This window comes from Fusarium redolens (assembly GCF_020744475.1).
Source record: "Fusarium redolens strain MPI-CAGE-AT-0023 chromosome Unknown BKA55scaffold_17, whole genome shotgun sequence".
Lineage (NCBI taxonomy): Eukaryota > Fungi > Ascomycota > Sordariomycetes > Hypocreales > Nectriaceae > Fusarium > Fusarium redolens.
In genome coordinates, this window is record NW_025763680.1 from 1,090,798 (window position 1) to 1,105,862 (window position 15,065).

Consider the following 15,065-nt stretch of genomic DNA (forward strand, 5'->3'; position numbering starts at 1 on the left):
ACATAAGGTTCTTCTAATGCATTGACGCGTGCAAGCACTTAAAGCAGCAGAGAATACCATGATAGTTTTCACTTTGGTTGTGAGCGTAATGTTATATTCTCTAGCAAGATCCAACTCAGAACTTGATGGAGGTTGGGCGCAACAGTCAAAGAAACGGAATGCATGAAAAGCATCTGCTTATACCATTTATTCAATAACTGTCGCCACAATGCATATGTTTCTAAATACCACGTACCAAAATACTCGGCGCTACCTATGTTGTAGTTCTAGTACCATCCTGTCCTCCTAATCAAGCATAATACTGAGGCAAGTCCTCAAAAACAAACCCATGCTCCTTCAATAGTTTACTCGCCAAGTCCCAAAGTTTGCCAACAGCCTGAGGATCATCCAGCCACTTATTAGCCTTGTCATCCAGCTTCTGAACAGGAACATAATATCTCCCAGCATGCTCGTAAGCTTGAGAGCTTGTAGCACAGAACAGCGAGTTCATTGATCCTTCGAGTGGTGTAGATGTTGGGCCGACTTTCATAGCCACACGGGTCATGGCACCAAAGATGCTGTTCGAGTGAGATTGGAGACCGGACTTGATGATACCTGGGTGAAGGGAGTATGCTGTTACGCCGAGCGGCTGGTAGCGTTCTGTTATGGCTTTCGCGGCGATGATGCTGGCTTGCTTGCAGTGACCATATCTCCTCCTGATGTAGGTTAGCAAGCTGAATCGAAGAAGATCCTGATTTGGAATGCTTACCATGGTGCTAGCTGCCCAGTGACACCGGTGAGGTTGGGATCCTCATAATTGATGGCTTCCGGTCCCATTCTGAAAGCCATGTCGCTAGCAACATTAACAACTCTCACACGGTCCATGCGACCACTGGTTTGAGCGGCTGCGACGAGGAGAGGCATCAATGACATGGTGAGGGCGTGGTGAGAGAGGAAGCAAGTCTGCCATTGGACTTCAAAGCCGTCATTTGTCAATTGCCAGGGACTAGCCATGATCTTGTGCTGCGTTAGCTGTATTTCTTAATGCTTCGGGTTGCACTTACGCCAGCGTTGTTGATCAACAGATCAAGGCGACTCTCGCGACTCATGAAATCAGCAGCAGTGTCCTTGATACTCTGAAGATCTTGAAGATCAAGCTTGAGGAAGTGAATATCTAAGTCCGGACTGTTCCGTCGCATCTCGGAGATGGCTTTGTTGACTCTTTCGCTTGAGCGGCTGGCGATGTAGACTCTAGCGCCCTTGAGAGCGAGTTGAAGGGTTGTTTCATAGCCAATACCGGAGTTGCCTGACCAATCAGTAATGGGATTTGTAGGGGTTTAGTTAACCAATTACCGCCTGTGACAATGGCTATGTAGCCACGGAGGCTGGGGATGTCGCGGATTTGGAACTCGGGTTCTTTATGACAGTTCATCATGATGTTGGTGTAGACGTGCAAAGGTTGAGGTAGGTACTTAAAGTTGAGTGGTCAGCGTGTTAGGTGATGACTTGATTGGGTATTAAAGCGAATGGTTGATGATATCGGCTTCTGCTGCGCACTTCTCTCATCTTCTTATACCAGGAACTCCAGAGGCAGTGCAGCCAATCGGAGGTGGGGCTGTCCGATTCTACGGGCTCGTCCGCGGACATCTCCATGGTGGGGCTGCGCTGAAAGGCTGAAAGCTTAACGGCGCAGAGGCCAATCTCATTACCGGAGTCAGTTTTTGCAGTATTGATTGGGCTGGCTGCTAGGAAAGTCTTTTGTTCCATCGAAGATGGATCTTGCTTGATAGACCCTCAAATATACCATGTTGGGTGATAAGCACGGCTAGGGTTCCTCGAACATTGGGCTAGTGAGAGGGTCTAAGGAACTTGTAGTATCGCTGGCCAAAGGGTCGAATGAAGCTCTTCTCCTTGGCTCATTTCTGAATCATCACACGTTTGTTTCAATACTCCCTAGGCTTTACAGTACCATGTTAGTTCCGAAACTATGATCATGCAGCCCTACAAAGCCAACTTGTCGGTGCGGCACGCAAAACCACGAGCAGTCACTGACACAACCCAGTCATTGCGTCCGAGTCAATTCTTGAAAATTGTTTATTAGCCTGCTTGTTTCCAAGATCCTCTTATATCTAGGTCTTCTTGCTATGTCTTTTCGGTTGTCTTTTGCGTGGAGCAAGTCTCGCATATCCACTCATGGTGGATTTCTTTTATGGTAACTCCATCGCACTTCTTCTCACTCTTCACTTTCTCGCACTGAACTGTTTCTCCTAAGTCGAGATTCCGTTCCTTTGGGCAGAAGCGGCATTTACTTATGTTCTGAGTGACAGTGCACATTGTGAGCGGAAAGTTCTTGGATCTTGAGGTGACTGAGCACCAGGAGGTATGTTTGCTACTGCACGGCAGGGCATAGAATTTTGAACTATATTTATACTACAGGCCATTTGGCAGCTATGCAACTACGCCAATCACTTTTCCTGGGGTAAGACACGCAGTAAACTTCAGCGCTCGGCAAAATTCACTTCAGACTACACATCAGTGAACCAAACAAGTAGATTCCGGGACGCTGTATGCAGCCTGAATTTATGCACTGATGAGCTATCTGGACAAGATTCTGGTCGAGCGCGGAATCTTCCCGCATGTCTCACGTCAATGCATCATGTGAAGAAACAAGTCGTTAATATTCCAAGGTTGATAGTATACGAAACCGTGAGTGAATGTTGGCTAAAGTGACTGCTCAAGCGGACCTTTTCCTAATCACCTTCCCCTGCGTATAATCACAAGTTCTGATACCACTCCTTCTCTTTCTTCGGGAGATGCTTGTGATTATCGCATGCCTTGGATCCAGACATTGGTTGCTCGTTTCTCCTCGGGCAATTCTTCCCCGCCTCGGCGTCTCTGCATTTGAGGAGCGGGCCAGATTCAGGGCCGGTTTTCTTGCCGCACTGGGGGCATGTCCAGGTTATCTTGGGTATGGTGCACATGTTTGTTGATGGTTGAGTGTATATCGAGGGATGCTCGTTGTAAGGTTTTGTAAAGGGTTGATAGGGTGGATGAAAGTTGTGAATGTATGTGGATAAGCCAAAGCAGAATATATTCAGCGTAAACACTGACTTATAGGTAATGTTGGTAATATAATCTGATGTTCATGTATCCGAAGTCTTCTTCCTTTGTAAGTGAACAAAGTTAGCTCTTTGTTCGACTCACACTACACAAAGGTCCAAAAATGGCCAATGTGCAAGTTATATCAAAGCATGTGGTGAACACTGGTAGTCTGGTCAAAGACAAGTCTCTGACAGGGCTTGTTCGACGGAGCTCGAGCCAGGCGGTGCCCTTCTCACGTTATTTTAAGTCACTCTTCACAAAGGATTTAACCAGACAAGTACAATTATGCAGTAAGTACCCTGTTAACTTTTCCTTTAGAAACAGTAAAAAGAATCACTAACTGACCCTCTTATCGACTTTGCCCAGTCCAAGGCGGTCCCCGAGATGTGTCATTGCGACAACGTTGACAAAGAGTATTTGTCTCCTTCTTAGCAGATTCACACATCTTTATCCATGTTTTTCCATAAACGCTCCATATCTCTTTCTGATCGTAGTCGAGGCCGCAGTTGCCACAGAGGGGTAGTCCAATATGTTCAGTACACATGATTGTGTTCCAGTTTATTGTGACTAGAGTTTGGTTTGGTCGAGGAAAAGTTTTCATACAAGATAGTTCTGGAGAGGAGACGGGGTTGCCAGGGGCTTTTATACACGGGTCGAGGTCGGTGCTCTATATGAATCGGAGTAACCAGTCAGTGGTGAAAAAGGCACGGAAGGAAGGTGAACAAGGAAATAAGAAATTGGTTCAGGCTTAGCACTCTGCCTCAAAGTATTGGCGAACACTGAGAGCATCTATTCAAGAATAGAGTTATGGTCAGGACTGGTCTAGGGAGCCCTGGACAAGCAGTTCCCTTGTCAAGACATTCTTAGTCACTCTTCACTATAGGCTTAACTGAATCAGTACAGTAACGCAGAAAGCATGCTAGAAGCTTCACCTTCCGAGCTGCTATACCATTAGCCATGCCGCTTACCAACTCTCTTACCAATATCGTCCTGTCTGATACAGTCCCAAGTATGTGTCCTCGCCGCATTTCCGACAGGAACCGCTCGTCTCATCGATAGGTCTTTGTGGACAGATCCTCCCCTATTCCTTAGCAGTTTTGCATATGTCTATTCCTTTGTCCTCATATTTCTGCCTATCTTGATCCGTGGACTTCTTCTCGCATGCGCCGCAAAGCGTCCGGCAATAAAGGTCCTTGCACATGGCTTATGCTGCTGTTTGGTGTTGCTGTAGACTTTTATTTGGTAGAATAGAATACTTAAATGCGAGTTTGATTAATCGGGAAGCAGGAGCTGGTGCGGGATTATATACAGTGGTTAAATCAGCCCAGATACTGAGACGTGAATAAGTCAAGCCAAGTTATGATTCAGATTGACATTTTGCAGCAATTACAAAGAACTCAAACTCAGGAATCGTCTTTAAAAGTAGGCATTGACGCAGTGGCAAGTGAGAGCATGCTCCTTTCAGCTTACCAATTACATCAAAAGCAACATTGATTTTCATTCAAAAGCACGCGGCATGACAATGGACAGCTTGTAGAGGCTTGACACTCGTTGCAGAAGAATATATTTGTTTACTAATCTTCCGAATTCCCTTTCAGATACACTGTACAGCTGTGTTATCTTCGCGAGTCTTGCATAAATAGCTGTTCCTATGATCCCAGATATCTCTCGTCCTGCTGCATAGGAGTGCACCCAATACTTACTCTCCAGGGTCTTGTGTTAGTTGGCGGCTCAACCTTGTAGTCAGTGCTAGCAGAGAAGCATGGATCCCTACTTTTTACCGATCATCTTCTTGACTTTATCCGTGAAGCAACCCGTCTTCTTTTCAGCACTCTCTTCTTTGGTGATCTGTTGTCGGATCTTTGGTTGATAGTCGTATGTTTCCAGGTAGGACGGGCCACGAGCTGTATTAAATTTGCACGCTGGACACAGCCATGCATTGTTAAGCACGACCTCTTTCTTTCCCAGACAGGCCTGGCCTTGCTTGATAGCTTCGCATTCCTCTTTGTTGGTAAGCGCGATATCCTCAGCTTCGCAGTTGCCGCAACTTTTAGGAGTAGAGTAGATGATACACATGGCTGATGATGTTACTATGGTAGCTTTTGATGTTGTCAATCGTTGGTGATTGGGAGTATTGAGAGCAGAAGTTGCTGCAGTTATAAAGGACTATCCTCTTTGTTGTTCTCATGCGTCATGAAATATCGCTCGAACAACAGGTAAACAAGGGAGCAAGAAACAAAGGGACATCGTGAGACAATGTCACTGCCTGGCGGGCATTGAACAGCAAGACAAGTTCGGCTAACAAAGAGCTTCAGGTGTTCGTTAACAAGACATGGCCTGTGAACAAGGGCAGGCATTGACATGGCGAAAACACCGTGCCTCAGGGAAGCGAAACTGCGACCAACCAGACTTGTCCACGCGCCTATTGTTTACGTGACCCAAGACTTGACTTGGAGGTCCGACAATTAATGATCAAAAAGATAGTACAATTTACGAATAGCACTCCAAGAGTACCTTACGGGATGTGGCCATGATGATGGACCGCTATATCCACAGGAGCTTTACAGCTAGTATATCGCGGTGAGTATTGGGCTACATTTAATCTTCCTTGAACAAAAATAGAAATAAGCCACGGAGTAAGATGGCAGATCTCAGAGTGAGACAAGGGTACGGATAAACATTTCACATCACGATGCTGAGAGTGCGATACCAATCATCGCATCACAGACCATCTTCCTCACTCCCGAAGACAAGCCCCAGAAAGCAACGAAAAGGAAAAAAGAAAACACGCCTGTCAGACGTCCATCAACACCCACCCCAGCCACGCGCCCAAGGGCAAGACCACAGCTGGGGTCGAGATCATCAAGCAAACCATCTCTATACAGCAGCTGCACGAGACAACCACCGCCATCCTTGCGGACAGGGCGAGAGGACCAAGAGGGTATTCACTCTAGGGTGTCGAGGATATACATTCATCAACCAGGGTGGGATCTGTGGCTCTTTTAGGGAACCAAGAGAAGGTCGAATACTATAGAAATGATTCTCTGAAGTATTGTCGACATGAAGAAGAAAAGAAAAAAAATCCCAAAGGTCTGAGGAAGATTGGACTTTTATAGAGAGTTACAGTGGGTCTTGGTGGACTTAGGCCTGAGGCAGAGTGAAAACTCTGATTTGGCCCAGCCACTTTTTTTTTGTCAGCCTCATTTCGCTACTGAAAAAATGCGACTGGGTTCAGTGGGTATCGGGGAGCATCGAGGCGACTTCAGCAAATGGAGGCGCGATTGAATGAGGATTTTGCAAAGAAATGAGGCTGCCAAGTAATGGATAATCTTATCGCTACAGAAACATTTACAATGGGCCGATCAAGGCAGAGTTTTCTTCCAACGGTATGTGCCTGCAAGAAATGGTCTCTGAAAACTCGTTAGAGGAGCTGGGGCGCTAGCGCTTGTTGAGACAGCGGTCGTGGACAATATCACTGAGCATCTCGTCTAGCGCCAATTCTGTAGGGTAGCTCTTCGTTTGTTGGGGGATACATGTTGCGTGGACAAAGCGGTCGATGAGCAGAGAATAGAGCAGAAACTTGCCAATTGGAAGCTCATGAGATTTGAGGTAATATTTGAGATCGCGGACCGTGATTTAATTTGAGCTTCTGGCCAACATTTAATGCTGGGATCCGGCTGGAAGTTGCCCATTCATTCAAGGTTGCTGATCTGAATGTGAAGTTGTGAGACAGAACCAATGAGACACGAAACAGCGAACCGAGGTCCCAATGGATCAGGGGAACTTCCCGCAAGAAGTTTACATAACATGATACAATGACAAAAAGGGACACATTTCATCCATTTCAATACTTCTGAATGACTGACCGTGAGATTTTCCGGTCAATATCCAAGCTATCAATATGCCTGGTGACCGAAACCCGGCAGGCCGACCCACTGAACAGCACTCAAGACCGCTGTAAGCTCGTGTGGTTATAGGACGTAAGCTCACTTTCCTCTAGCACATACGACCAAAGGTAGTGGAAAATACGGGATCCCGTCCGCTCTCCCATAGTCAAGCCACTAACCGGCGGATTAGTAGTTGGGTCGGTGACGACCAGCGAATCCCCGCTGTTGTATGTAATTTTTCTTTTTCGCTGTTTTTACCTTCTGTAATTGCTTGACCTGTTGTGCATGTTCTTCTTCTTTTTTGGTGGTTGCGAAGTTGTCTGTGTTAGTTGTTGGCTGGTTATCGCGACCCTTGTCGATGTGCGCTCACTGTAGACCAGTTAGACTATGTCGCGGGGCTCAAAATCATTAAACGTCTTGGTGCCGATTGACAATATTGCTCTTTCTTGATGCGCACTGAATATGTCGGTTTCGCGCTGGTATCTATCCGTTCTGACGCGGCGGAGGTCATTTGGTATCGCTTCACACAAATTCGCGAGAGCGTGCTCTGTTCCATACGGTTGACCCAGCCCATTGGAGGCGCTGGCAGTGCTCTCCTACACGTCTTCAAGAACTGCCTGGCAAAGTCTACAGCGCAAGTACATTCGTCACAAGTAGCAGCTACAGTTCAAAGAGTAAGCAAACACCAGACTTTCATCAAGCAAATCCCAAATTGATACAGCCCCATTTTACTCACTGACCAGCAGATATCATCCAAGCATGATCCCTATCAAGCCCGCGAGATCAAACACCCAGAACAGAACACATCGACCATTTCCCCATCAGTTTATTACCAGCGACGAAAGCATCGTCAAGCCGCACCAGCAAACCAAGTCGTTCTATCATCCCGATCTCTCGGAATACCCCCTGGATGCATAAACGTCATTTCCACCCTATGTTTCGTGACCGGTTTCCCCTGCGCGATCCTCACCTTCTCAAAATAAACATATGCTCCGTAAAATACGGAACTCTTCGCCCCGGCATTACCGCCCTTTGCATTCCGGAAGTCAGAAAGCTGTTTTGATTGGATACCCTTGCACTTGGGTGCTTTCCACTGAGCGTAGATATCTCTGCAGAATTGCGCTTGGGTCACGCTGGGTATTTTCATGTGTGCGTTTATCTTGCGGCGGATCTCATCGCAGTTGTCGTAGATGGGTACCTCATCTGTCTCTTCGCCTTCGAGGTGAATCTCGCTAATATCAGGGAGGGCTTTTGTAGCTGCGGTCTTGGAGGGAGTTCCATCAGCGGTATCCTTCTTACTCTCCTCGAGCTGTCGTTTCTTGGTGTCTGGCATTTTAAGGCCCACAACTTCACGTTGTTGAAACCATACGTATGCATTACGCCAAACAGCACTATTAGATCCACCGAAGGGACCTTTCTGTTTGAGGAATTTGTTAAGGGAGTTTGAGTTAGCACCGGTGGCTCTGCAGAACTCAGCTTTGTTCATAACACCCGAGTCAAAGAGCTTGTTCATCTTGGTGCGGATGACACTACAACTGGGAAGTCTATCGTTCTCAAAAGAAGCTTGGCTGACGGTATCGTTCAGGTCAGCCTTGTATGCTGCAATTTCTTCATCGAGGGACAATTCGGCCTTGCGCTTTTTGCCAGAAGCTGGAGTGGCCTTTTTCGCAGGCGAAGACTTTGGTGGGCTATTTTCTTTAAGTGCAGCTGTGTCGGCTAGCTTGTCTTTGACAATACTCTCCTCTTTGAGCTGGGGATTGTCAGCGAGGAACTGAGTCAGGGCGTCATTGTGGGCCTAACCGCGTTCAACACCTCCGGTTGGAGAGGCGCGAGAGGTTTTGGCATTGTTGCAGTGCTTTATATGTAAGTTTATCTCAATCGCAGGTAGTCTACGTCTGTATCGTAAAATTGATTGGCTGGTTTTACAGTTGATGGAAAGGAACGCGGTTCAGTGCGTCTACGTCAATTCGTGTTCAACTCTTGCCTCTGAAACACGTGCTTATCGATAAGACCAACTTGGTGGAGATCGTTGCAGTTAGTGGCTACTTATTGCCACGAGAAGTTTGTCTGCAGTTTACAAGTATATCTCATCAGCCGCAAACTTGGACAAGTGGGGAGACTGTGAAACAACGTTTCAACCCCTCATCACCCACAATTTTCTCAAACCATTCCCATTTTACTCCCACTAGCATCAAACGAGCTCCAGTCCGCCGATCCGTTTTAAACTGAGCCTAGGTACTATCAAACCATCATGGACCTGGACGAAGCGATGTCTACACACTCTGTTGACGTCAACGTGGACAATGACGGAGCGATGCGAAGCGTGGGCTTCTATGAACACACAGCAGCGCCATATGTATTTCCATCCTTCGATTTCTTCCAAATAGATTTGTACACAGACCAAGATGTAGAAACACCCTGCATGATTTGCGGCGTCAGCTTCAACATCAGCCGTCATCGAACAAATGGAGAACCCCCCTCAGCAGCATGGTGCAGCCATGCAAAAGCTGGCATCGGAGAACTCCCCGGAAGCCAAAGTTGCGCACAACCAGGCTGCACTTCCATCCCGAGAAATGGCCCAGAACCAGAAACGAGATTTATCTCGACTAGAAATCTCTATTCTAGCCGTTCTGAGCACGTTTCCGGACCGAACTGCACATCAATCAATGCATACCACGGAAACCGCATCTCAGCCGAGGCGATGAGAGAGTGCAATACATATCAATGCCTCTTATCCCGCAACGAGACCTGGGAGCCACAGGAAAGTGAACTTGAAGATTTCGAGAAACAAGGCCGTTTTGTACTCAGCGGTATAAGCGGCTGCATGGAACCCGACTACAGGTCTTATTCGGAAGTTTTTCCACGACGCAACAATGTTCGCGCCCCAGAGACAGACTATGATGATGATGGTGTTAGTGCAATGCCAGTTCATCCGACATGCTTTGAGGTGTTCAAGCGAGCGTCGATATATCGATATGGATTTGCGGATGTTGAGGCTTTGGCGAGATGGGGACAGGGAAGAAATGCACTTGGGATGCCGATACCAGAACATGCTGCCGTGAAGAGGGGAAGGGAAATGTACTGGAGGCATCACATTGGTGACGAGTTTCTTGCGGCGAATCCGTGCTTTGTCCCGGGGTTACAGGATATTCTTGTATCAGTACAGAATACCAGCAACCCTGACGACAGTTGTTCAGACGAGGCTTTGTCAATGGCGCATTCTACAGATGTCTTCTCCAAGCTGCCGCAGGAGATCAAGCTCGAAATTCTCCTTCGACTTGATTCATGGGACATTGCAAACCTGCGACGATCATCACGATCATTCCGCCATCTCCCGCAATCCCTCTTCTACCACCTAACCCTCCGCGAACTCCCCTGGCTCTACGAAGCATGGTCCTCCCTCCCGCTCTCATTCTTCGTCACAACAACAGCAGCCGAGCAAACAGAAATCGGCCAAACCTTGGTCAAAACTAACGACGAGATATCTTCCGCTCGTCTCAACGACAGTGGATCTGAGGAAGATGCAGCAAAAATTGAGCGATTAGTTCGTTTTGCAAATGAGCTTCAAGAGAAACAGAAACACAGATACACGACGCCTGTGGGGATGCTGGATCGGAAGAATACTAATTGGACGCGATTGCGGGGGGAGTTGACGAGACGGTGGGGAGAACTACCGGGGTTGAGGAACAGAAGGAGGATTTGGAATAGCTGCCAGGAAATCATGGACCGTGCGGAAGTAATTGCAAGATAACGATACGGATTGAGATAACCATATGATTAATGATGAATTGCCGATTTCATTCACTGGTTTATCGCAGTATTTACCAAAGCGTCACTCAATAAACAAGTTTGCTCCCAAGCTTCGGCACGTGCACACTGCATTCCTTTATTCTCTTTATCAGTTCAAGCAAACAATTTGTATTCAAATGAGTCATCTCCAATGCATGGCTCACAGCCTGCCTCACAAGGCTGTTGGGTCGTTCACACCCACTTCCCAGCCTGTCTTTCACGTTTCGTTTCAATTGAGATAAGCCGGCGAACAAAGCCTCGTTTTTAACGGCGGCAGATTTCAACGGCTAATGCTGGTGCCAAGTGGGACCTGACTCGTTTAAAGTCTGGGGTAGATATCCACTACTTCTACCGACCCCAGTCCAGGCCAAGCCCTCTATGACGTGTACCCAAAATCCAATTCCTCCCAAATTCCATTCCTCTCTCCTCAAAAACCCCCATAAAGAAGGAAAAGAAGAAAAGAAGGCTTGTAGAACAATCTCACCGGCATAAAACTAACCTCCATCAAGAAGGTGCCAATCCAAAAAAGCCTATCTCTACGTAGTACCTTGGGAGATAACGACCGCATTTTCAGCTTGGCCAATGAACCCTTATCTTGGGGTCACTTGATCAGCGTCGCAGTGTCTCGTGAGCTTGGCCTTTCTATTCGCCCAGCAGAAGTGGGTGTGATGATGACTGCGCGACTTTCCCCCCATTTAGCCAATGCTTGAGTGAAGCAGACAAGGGTTGAAAATAAGGCAGCCATTTTGCGGAAGCTGACGGGGCGTATTTTCTTTAATTTACAGTGGTGCCCCTGCTGCAATTCTCTTTCAGCTTTGTACTGACGGAGGGTTGCACAAGTCGCTTGGCTTGTCAACGTTGTGGCAATGCTAATGCCTTGGCCCCTGCCACACCCAACAGCACAGCAGGTCACTCATCCAGTACCTAGCAGCTAATCTAAGGCAATCCTACCGCTCGTATCTTTCTTAGCTTTCCTTCGGCATAAAGGCTCACCCAGTCGCCCCTCTTTTTTCCCTTCCCCCCAAAGCTCTCACCTTCATTTACCTCTCCATATTCAAATGAATCCCAGAAGCTTCTCTTCGTTGCTCCCACCTCAATCATGACGGGCCGGGTTCCCAATGTCTGGGCCGCCATAATCATCCCCGTCCCTGCGAGCGCCCTCGCCCTGATCCTTAGAATCAAGGCGAGGCGCATGACTAAGATGGGTGTTGGCTATGACGATGCCTTGTCAATCGCAGCTTGGGTACGACCTCAAACCTAACTTTAACCTCCAGTTTATCAAAATAAATGCTTATGATCGTGTAGTTTGTGGCTCTTGGTTATGCAATTCTTCTCATCGTGTGTGAGTGACGCTCTCATCATTTTCTCCTCCAATTACCTGAATTAACAAACTTCCAAGGGACCGTATGTTTTTACATGGGTCGCAAAATCGGCCACTTTCCCGAAGAGAAGATCGATTACATTCTTGAGAAATCACATGAGATTCTCTTCGCAAGCGAGATTCTGTACTCGTGGTCAATCTTTCTCAGCAAGATGGCCGTGCTCACTTTTTACCGTCGCATCTTTCAGTTCTCGTCTATACGCGTACCCATCATTATCTTGATGGTATGCTGTGGATGCTGGATCACCATCCGGACGTTTATGACGATTTTTCACTGTATGCCTGTGCAGGCATATTGGGATAAGTCTATTGATGGGAAATGCATGAATAACATTGGGCAGTATTATCTTGGGACTGATTTGACGCATTGTTTGATGGATTTCATTATTCTTGCCCTACCGTTGTTTGAGGTCGTGAGGATGAAGTTGATATTTGGGCAAAAAATTGCTGTCATTGGTATCTTCAGCCTTGGATCATTGTAAGTTCACTTCATCGTGAGACTATCAATTGCTTACACTTTACAGAGTCGGTATTGCTTCCATCTTTCAAATTGTCGAAGCGCAGCGATACACCGCCAACTCACGAGAATTCCCCTACGACTTCTCCCTCGCAATGGTCTGGGCCAACGTCGAAGTCCACCTCGCCGTCTTCACCAGTATGTCTCTTCCCTTACATTCCCATCTGCCACCTCACTAACACTCCCAGGCTGCCTCGCTCTTCTCCGCCCCATCTTCCGCAAATTCATCCCAGGCTTATCCTCCGGCAACACCACTTACCCCGCCAACGGCCTCAGCCACGCCAGCAACACCTACACCAACTCCATCGCCCTGCGTCGCTCCCGCAGTCCAAGGGACGTCGAGGAAGTCATTGAGGGACAGCGTGCGTACGCCTATCTGGACTACGACGCAATCAGCTTACCAGGCGCCAAAGACGTCAATTCCATCTCGCGACTGCAGCAGCGTGAACATCATACACCTAGCATGACTGAGTCTGGCGGCAGAGGTTCCATGTCGTCGCAGAATAGTGTCCGATGATGGGTTTTTCCTTGTGAACTGTGATATTGATACTTGAACCTTTTCGTTTTGCATATCTTTGTGTGTGTTTTGACTCATCTTGAGGTGAGTTTTGTAAACATTGAGAAGCGATGAATTGCCTGTCTAACTATAATACAGCTTTGTATTTGATACCCCCATTTTATTTCTCAGCGTTCAATACTGGATATTCTGGAACTTGCCAGTTTGCGATCTTGGAACGAAGACCCATTCCTTGATCTAGCTTGAACCATGATGCCATTCTTGCCAGCGAGTGAAGCATCTGCACTCCAAATTCCGTCTTTGGTGCAAAGACCGTTCTAGCGAATATGCTTTGGTTGCCGTGCAGAGACGTTGCAATAGGTCGAAAGATCTCTTCGTATCTCTTCACGCCCTGTACAACTCCCTTGCTGGGATCTTGTTTGCACAGAGTCGCGACTTCGCCAGCGAGGATATACGAACCAACGATACCCCATGTTGTTCCATAGCCATTCGCTGTTTGAGCGTGTGCTGCGTCGCCGATGGCTACAACACGACCTTTGGACCACGACCCAGGCGGAAGTCGAACTTCTTGGGAGGGCGTGGAGTAGAGATCATCTGCCTCTGGTGAATTCTTCAAGGCATCCATGAACCGATCACTTTCCCATTTCCCGTCTGCGAAAACATTCGCCCAAGCAGATTTGAGATCCTCCAGCTTTCCCGACTGATGCGCCGCTGCAAGACCCTCATTCTGACCCTGTAGGCTCATGTACACGCGCGTCATCTCCGGGCAGTCCTTTCTTGTACCGAGCCAGCGTGAGCCTGTCAAATGACAGAACGTGAAGCGATTCGTGTCGTGCGGTTTCGACAAGACGCTGAAGAAGCCGATATAACCGCCAAGGAAATGTCGTGGATCAGGAGCGTCAGGTCCAAGCATGAGTTGTCGTGTCCTTGAACCCGTTCCATCAGCAGCAACAACAAGATCAAAGTCGTCTTTACCACCATCATCAAACCCGACATGAACCTTTCCATTCAGATCACTCTCATCATCCTGCGTCAAGCTCGCAACACTCGTTCCAAAGCGATGCTTCACATTCTGCTTCCCCTCCGTAAGCCCCAACAAAATCTTGACCAGATCACCACGCAGGATCTCATACTCGGTCGTGACACTCTGCTTCCCATCCCCACTCTCAGTCGTCGGAAAAAACGCCTTCGTCCGACCATTCGTGTCAATGAGTTGTGTTCCAACTTCGTGAACATGCTTAGCGCGAACCGCAGGCTCAATACCCATTTTCTTCATGACAGACACGCCTTGGTGCCGGAGATCGAGTTGTTGGCCTGTTGTTCTGGCTTTGGGGGAGCGCTCAATGAGGGTGATTTCTGCGCCGGTGCGGGAGAGCCAGTGGGCCACTGAGGGGCCGGCGATGCCTCCGCCTACCACGAGGACTTTGAGGGTTGACATTTTAGGGAAATACGGGAATAGTGGGTTATGAATGATGAGGAATTGATCTGATAACTTTATTTGCGAAACCAGTCTAAATACAAAGTCATATCGGTGATTTGATTCGGCATTTTTGAGGTGAATGACCCGTCTTACGCCAAAACACCGAGATATCGTGTAACCAACGCGCAATGTCTCACAAAATACGACTAAATTCAGCCAGTCTTGCGACCCGTCAATTGCATGATGTCGGATCTAAGGCTTACTTTACCCGGCCAGATCAGATCATTTTCTCATTGCCCAGGTATTGCGGGCCGTAATGTAATTTTCGCATTCCCAATTGAGAACGACCGTCAAAGATGCATGCAGCATGTATACAGCCTAACCCTGTATCACACGCCTTGTTCAATTGCCCTCGATTCAAACGCCGGGCCTCATACGTAATTGTCATTGTCAAATCCCAATGACCTGATTCT

The 15,065-nt window shown here is 47.6% G+C and overlaps 7 protein-coding genes across 7 annotated transcripts; 3 read left to right on the forward strand and 4 right to left on the reverse strand.

The window, feature by feature from the left end:
* Positions 1 to 54: 54 nt before the first annotated feature.
* On the reverse strand, positions 55 to 1,948 carry BKA55DRAFT_708999 (uncharacterized protein; the record flags this gene model as incomplete). Its single annotated transcript, XM_046200754.1, has 6 exons — positions 1,666 to 1,948; positions 1,326 to 1,347; positions 1,044 to 1,285; positions 749 to 996; positions 349 to 695; positions 55 to 173 (listed from the first exon to the last, which is right to left on the reverse strand). Coding segments are annotated over exons 1-6 (1,059 nt in total), but the record flags the coding sequence as incomplete, so codon positions are not given.
* Positions 1,949 to 4,851: 2,903 nt separating this feature from the next.
* Positions 4,852 to 5,157, reverse strand: BKA55DRAFT_544227 (uncharacterized protein; the record flags this gene model as incomplete). Its single annotated transcript, XM_046190682.1, has 1 exon — positions 4,852 to 5,157. The coding sequence occupies one exon, from the start codon at positions 5,155 to 5,157 to the stop codon at positions 4,852 to 4,854; it is 306 nt and encodes a 101-aa protein (XP_046044806.1).
* Positions 5,158 to 5,694: 537 nt separating this feature from the next.
* Positions 5,695 to 6,176, forward strand: BKA55DRAFT_141265 (uncharacterized protein). The gene has a single exon (XM_046184895.1). It carries the CDS (start codon positions 5,774 to 5,776, stop codon positions 6,113 to 6,115), a length of 342 nt encoding a protein of 113 aa, XP_046044807.1. The 5' UTR covers positions 5,695 to 5,773; the 3' UTR covers positions 6,116 to 6,176.
* A 1,642-nt stretch (positions 6,177 to 7,818) lies between these two features.
* On the reverse strand, positions 7,819 to 8,813 carry BKA55DRAFT_544228 (uncharacterized protein; the record flags this gene model as incomplete). Its single annotated transcript, XM_046190683.1, has 2 exons — positions 7,819 to 8,718; positions 8,769 to 8,813. The coding sequence occupies 2 exons, from the start codon at positions 8,811 to 8,813 to the stop codon at positions 7,819 to 7,821; spliced, it is 945 nt and encodes a 314-aa protein (XP_046044808.1).
* Positions 8,814 to 8,947: 134 nt separating this feature from the next.
* Positions 8,948 to 10,823, forward strand: BKA55DRAFT_579842 (uncharacterized protein). Its single transcript, XM_046193919.1, has one exon. It carries the CDS (start codon positions 9,220 to 9,222, stop codon positions 10,717 to 10,719), a length of 1,500 nt encoding a protein of 499 aa, XP_046044809.1. The 5' UTR covers positions 8,948 to 9,219; the 3' UTR covers positions 10,720 to 10,823.
* Positions 10,824 to 11,856: 1,033 nt separating this feature from the next.
* On the forward strand, positions 11,857 to 13,172 carry BKA55DRAFT_522434 (uncharacterized protein; the record flags this gene model as incomplete). Its single annotated transcript, XM_046188580.1, has 5 exons — positions 11,857 to 12,000; positions 12,063 to 12,099; positions 12,157 to 12,616; positions 12,663 to 12,793; positions 12,844 to 13,172. 5 exons carry the CDS (start codon positions 11,857 to 11,859, stop codon positions 13,170 to 13,172), a joined length of 1,101 nt encoding a protein of 366 aa, XP_046044810.1.
* A 160-nt stretch (positions 13,173 to 13,332) lies between these two features.
* On the reverse strand, positions 13,333 to 14,610 carry BKA55DRAFT_597986 (uncharacterized protein; the record flags this gene model as incomplete). The annotated part of the gene is made up of 1 exon (XM_046196152.1): positions 13,333 to 14,610. The coding sequence occupies one exon, from the start codon at positions 14,608 to 14,610 to the stop codon at positions 13,333 to 13,335; it is 1,278 nt and encodes a 425-aa protein (XP_046044811.1).
* Positions 14,611 to 15,065: the final 455 nt, after the last annotated feature.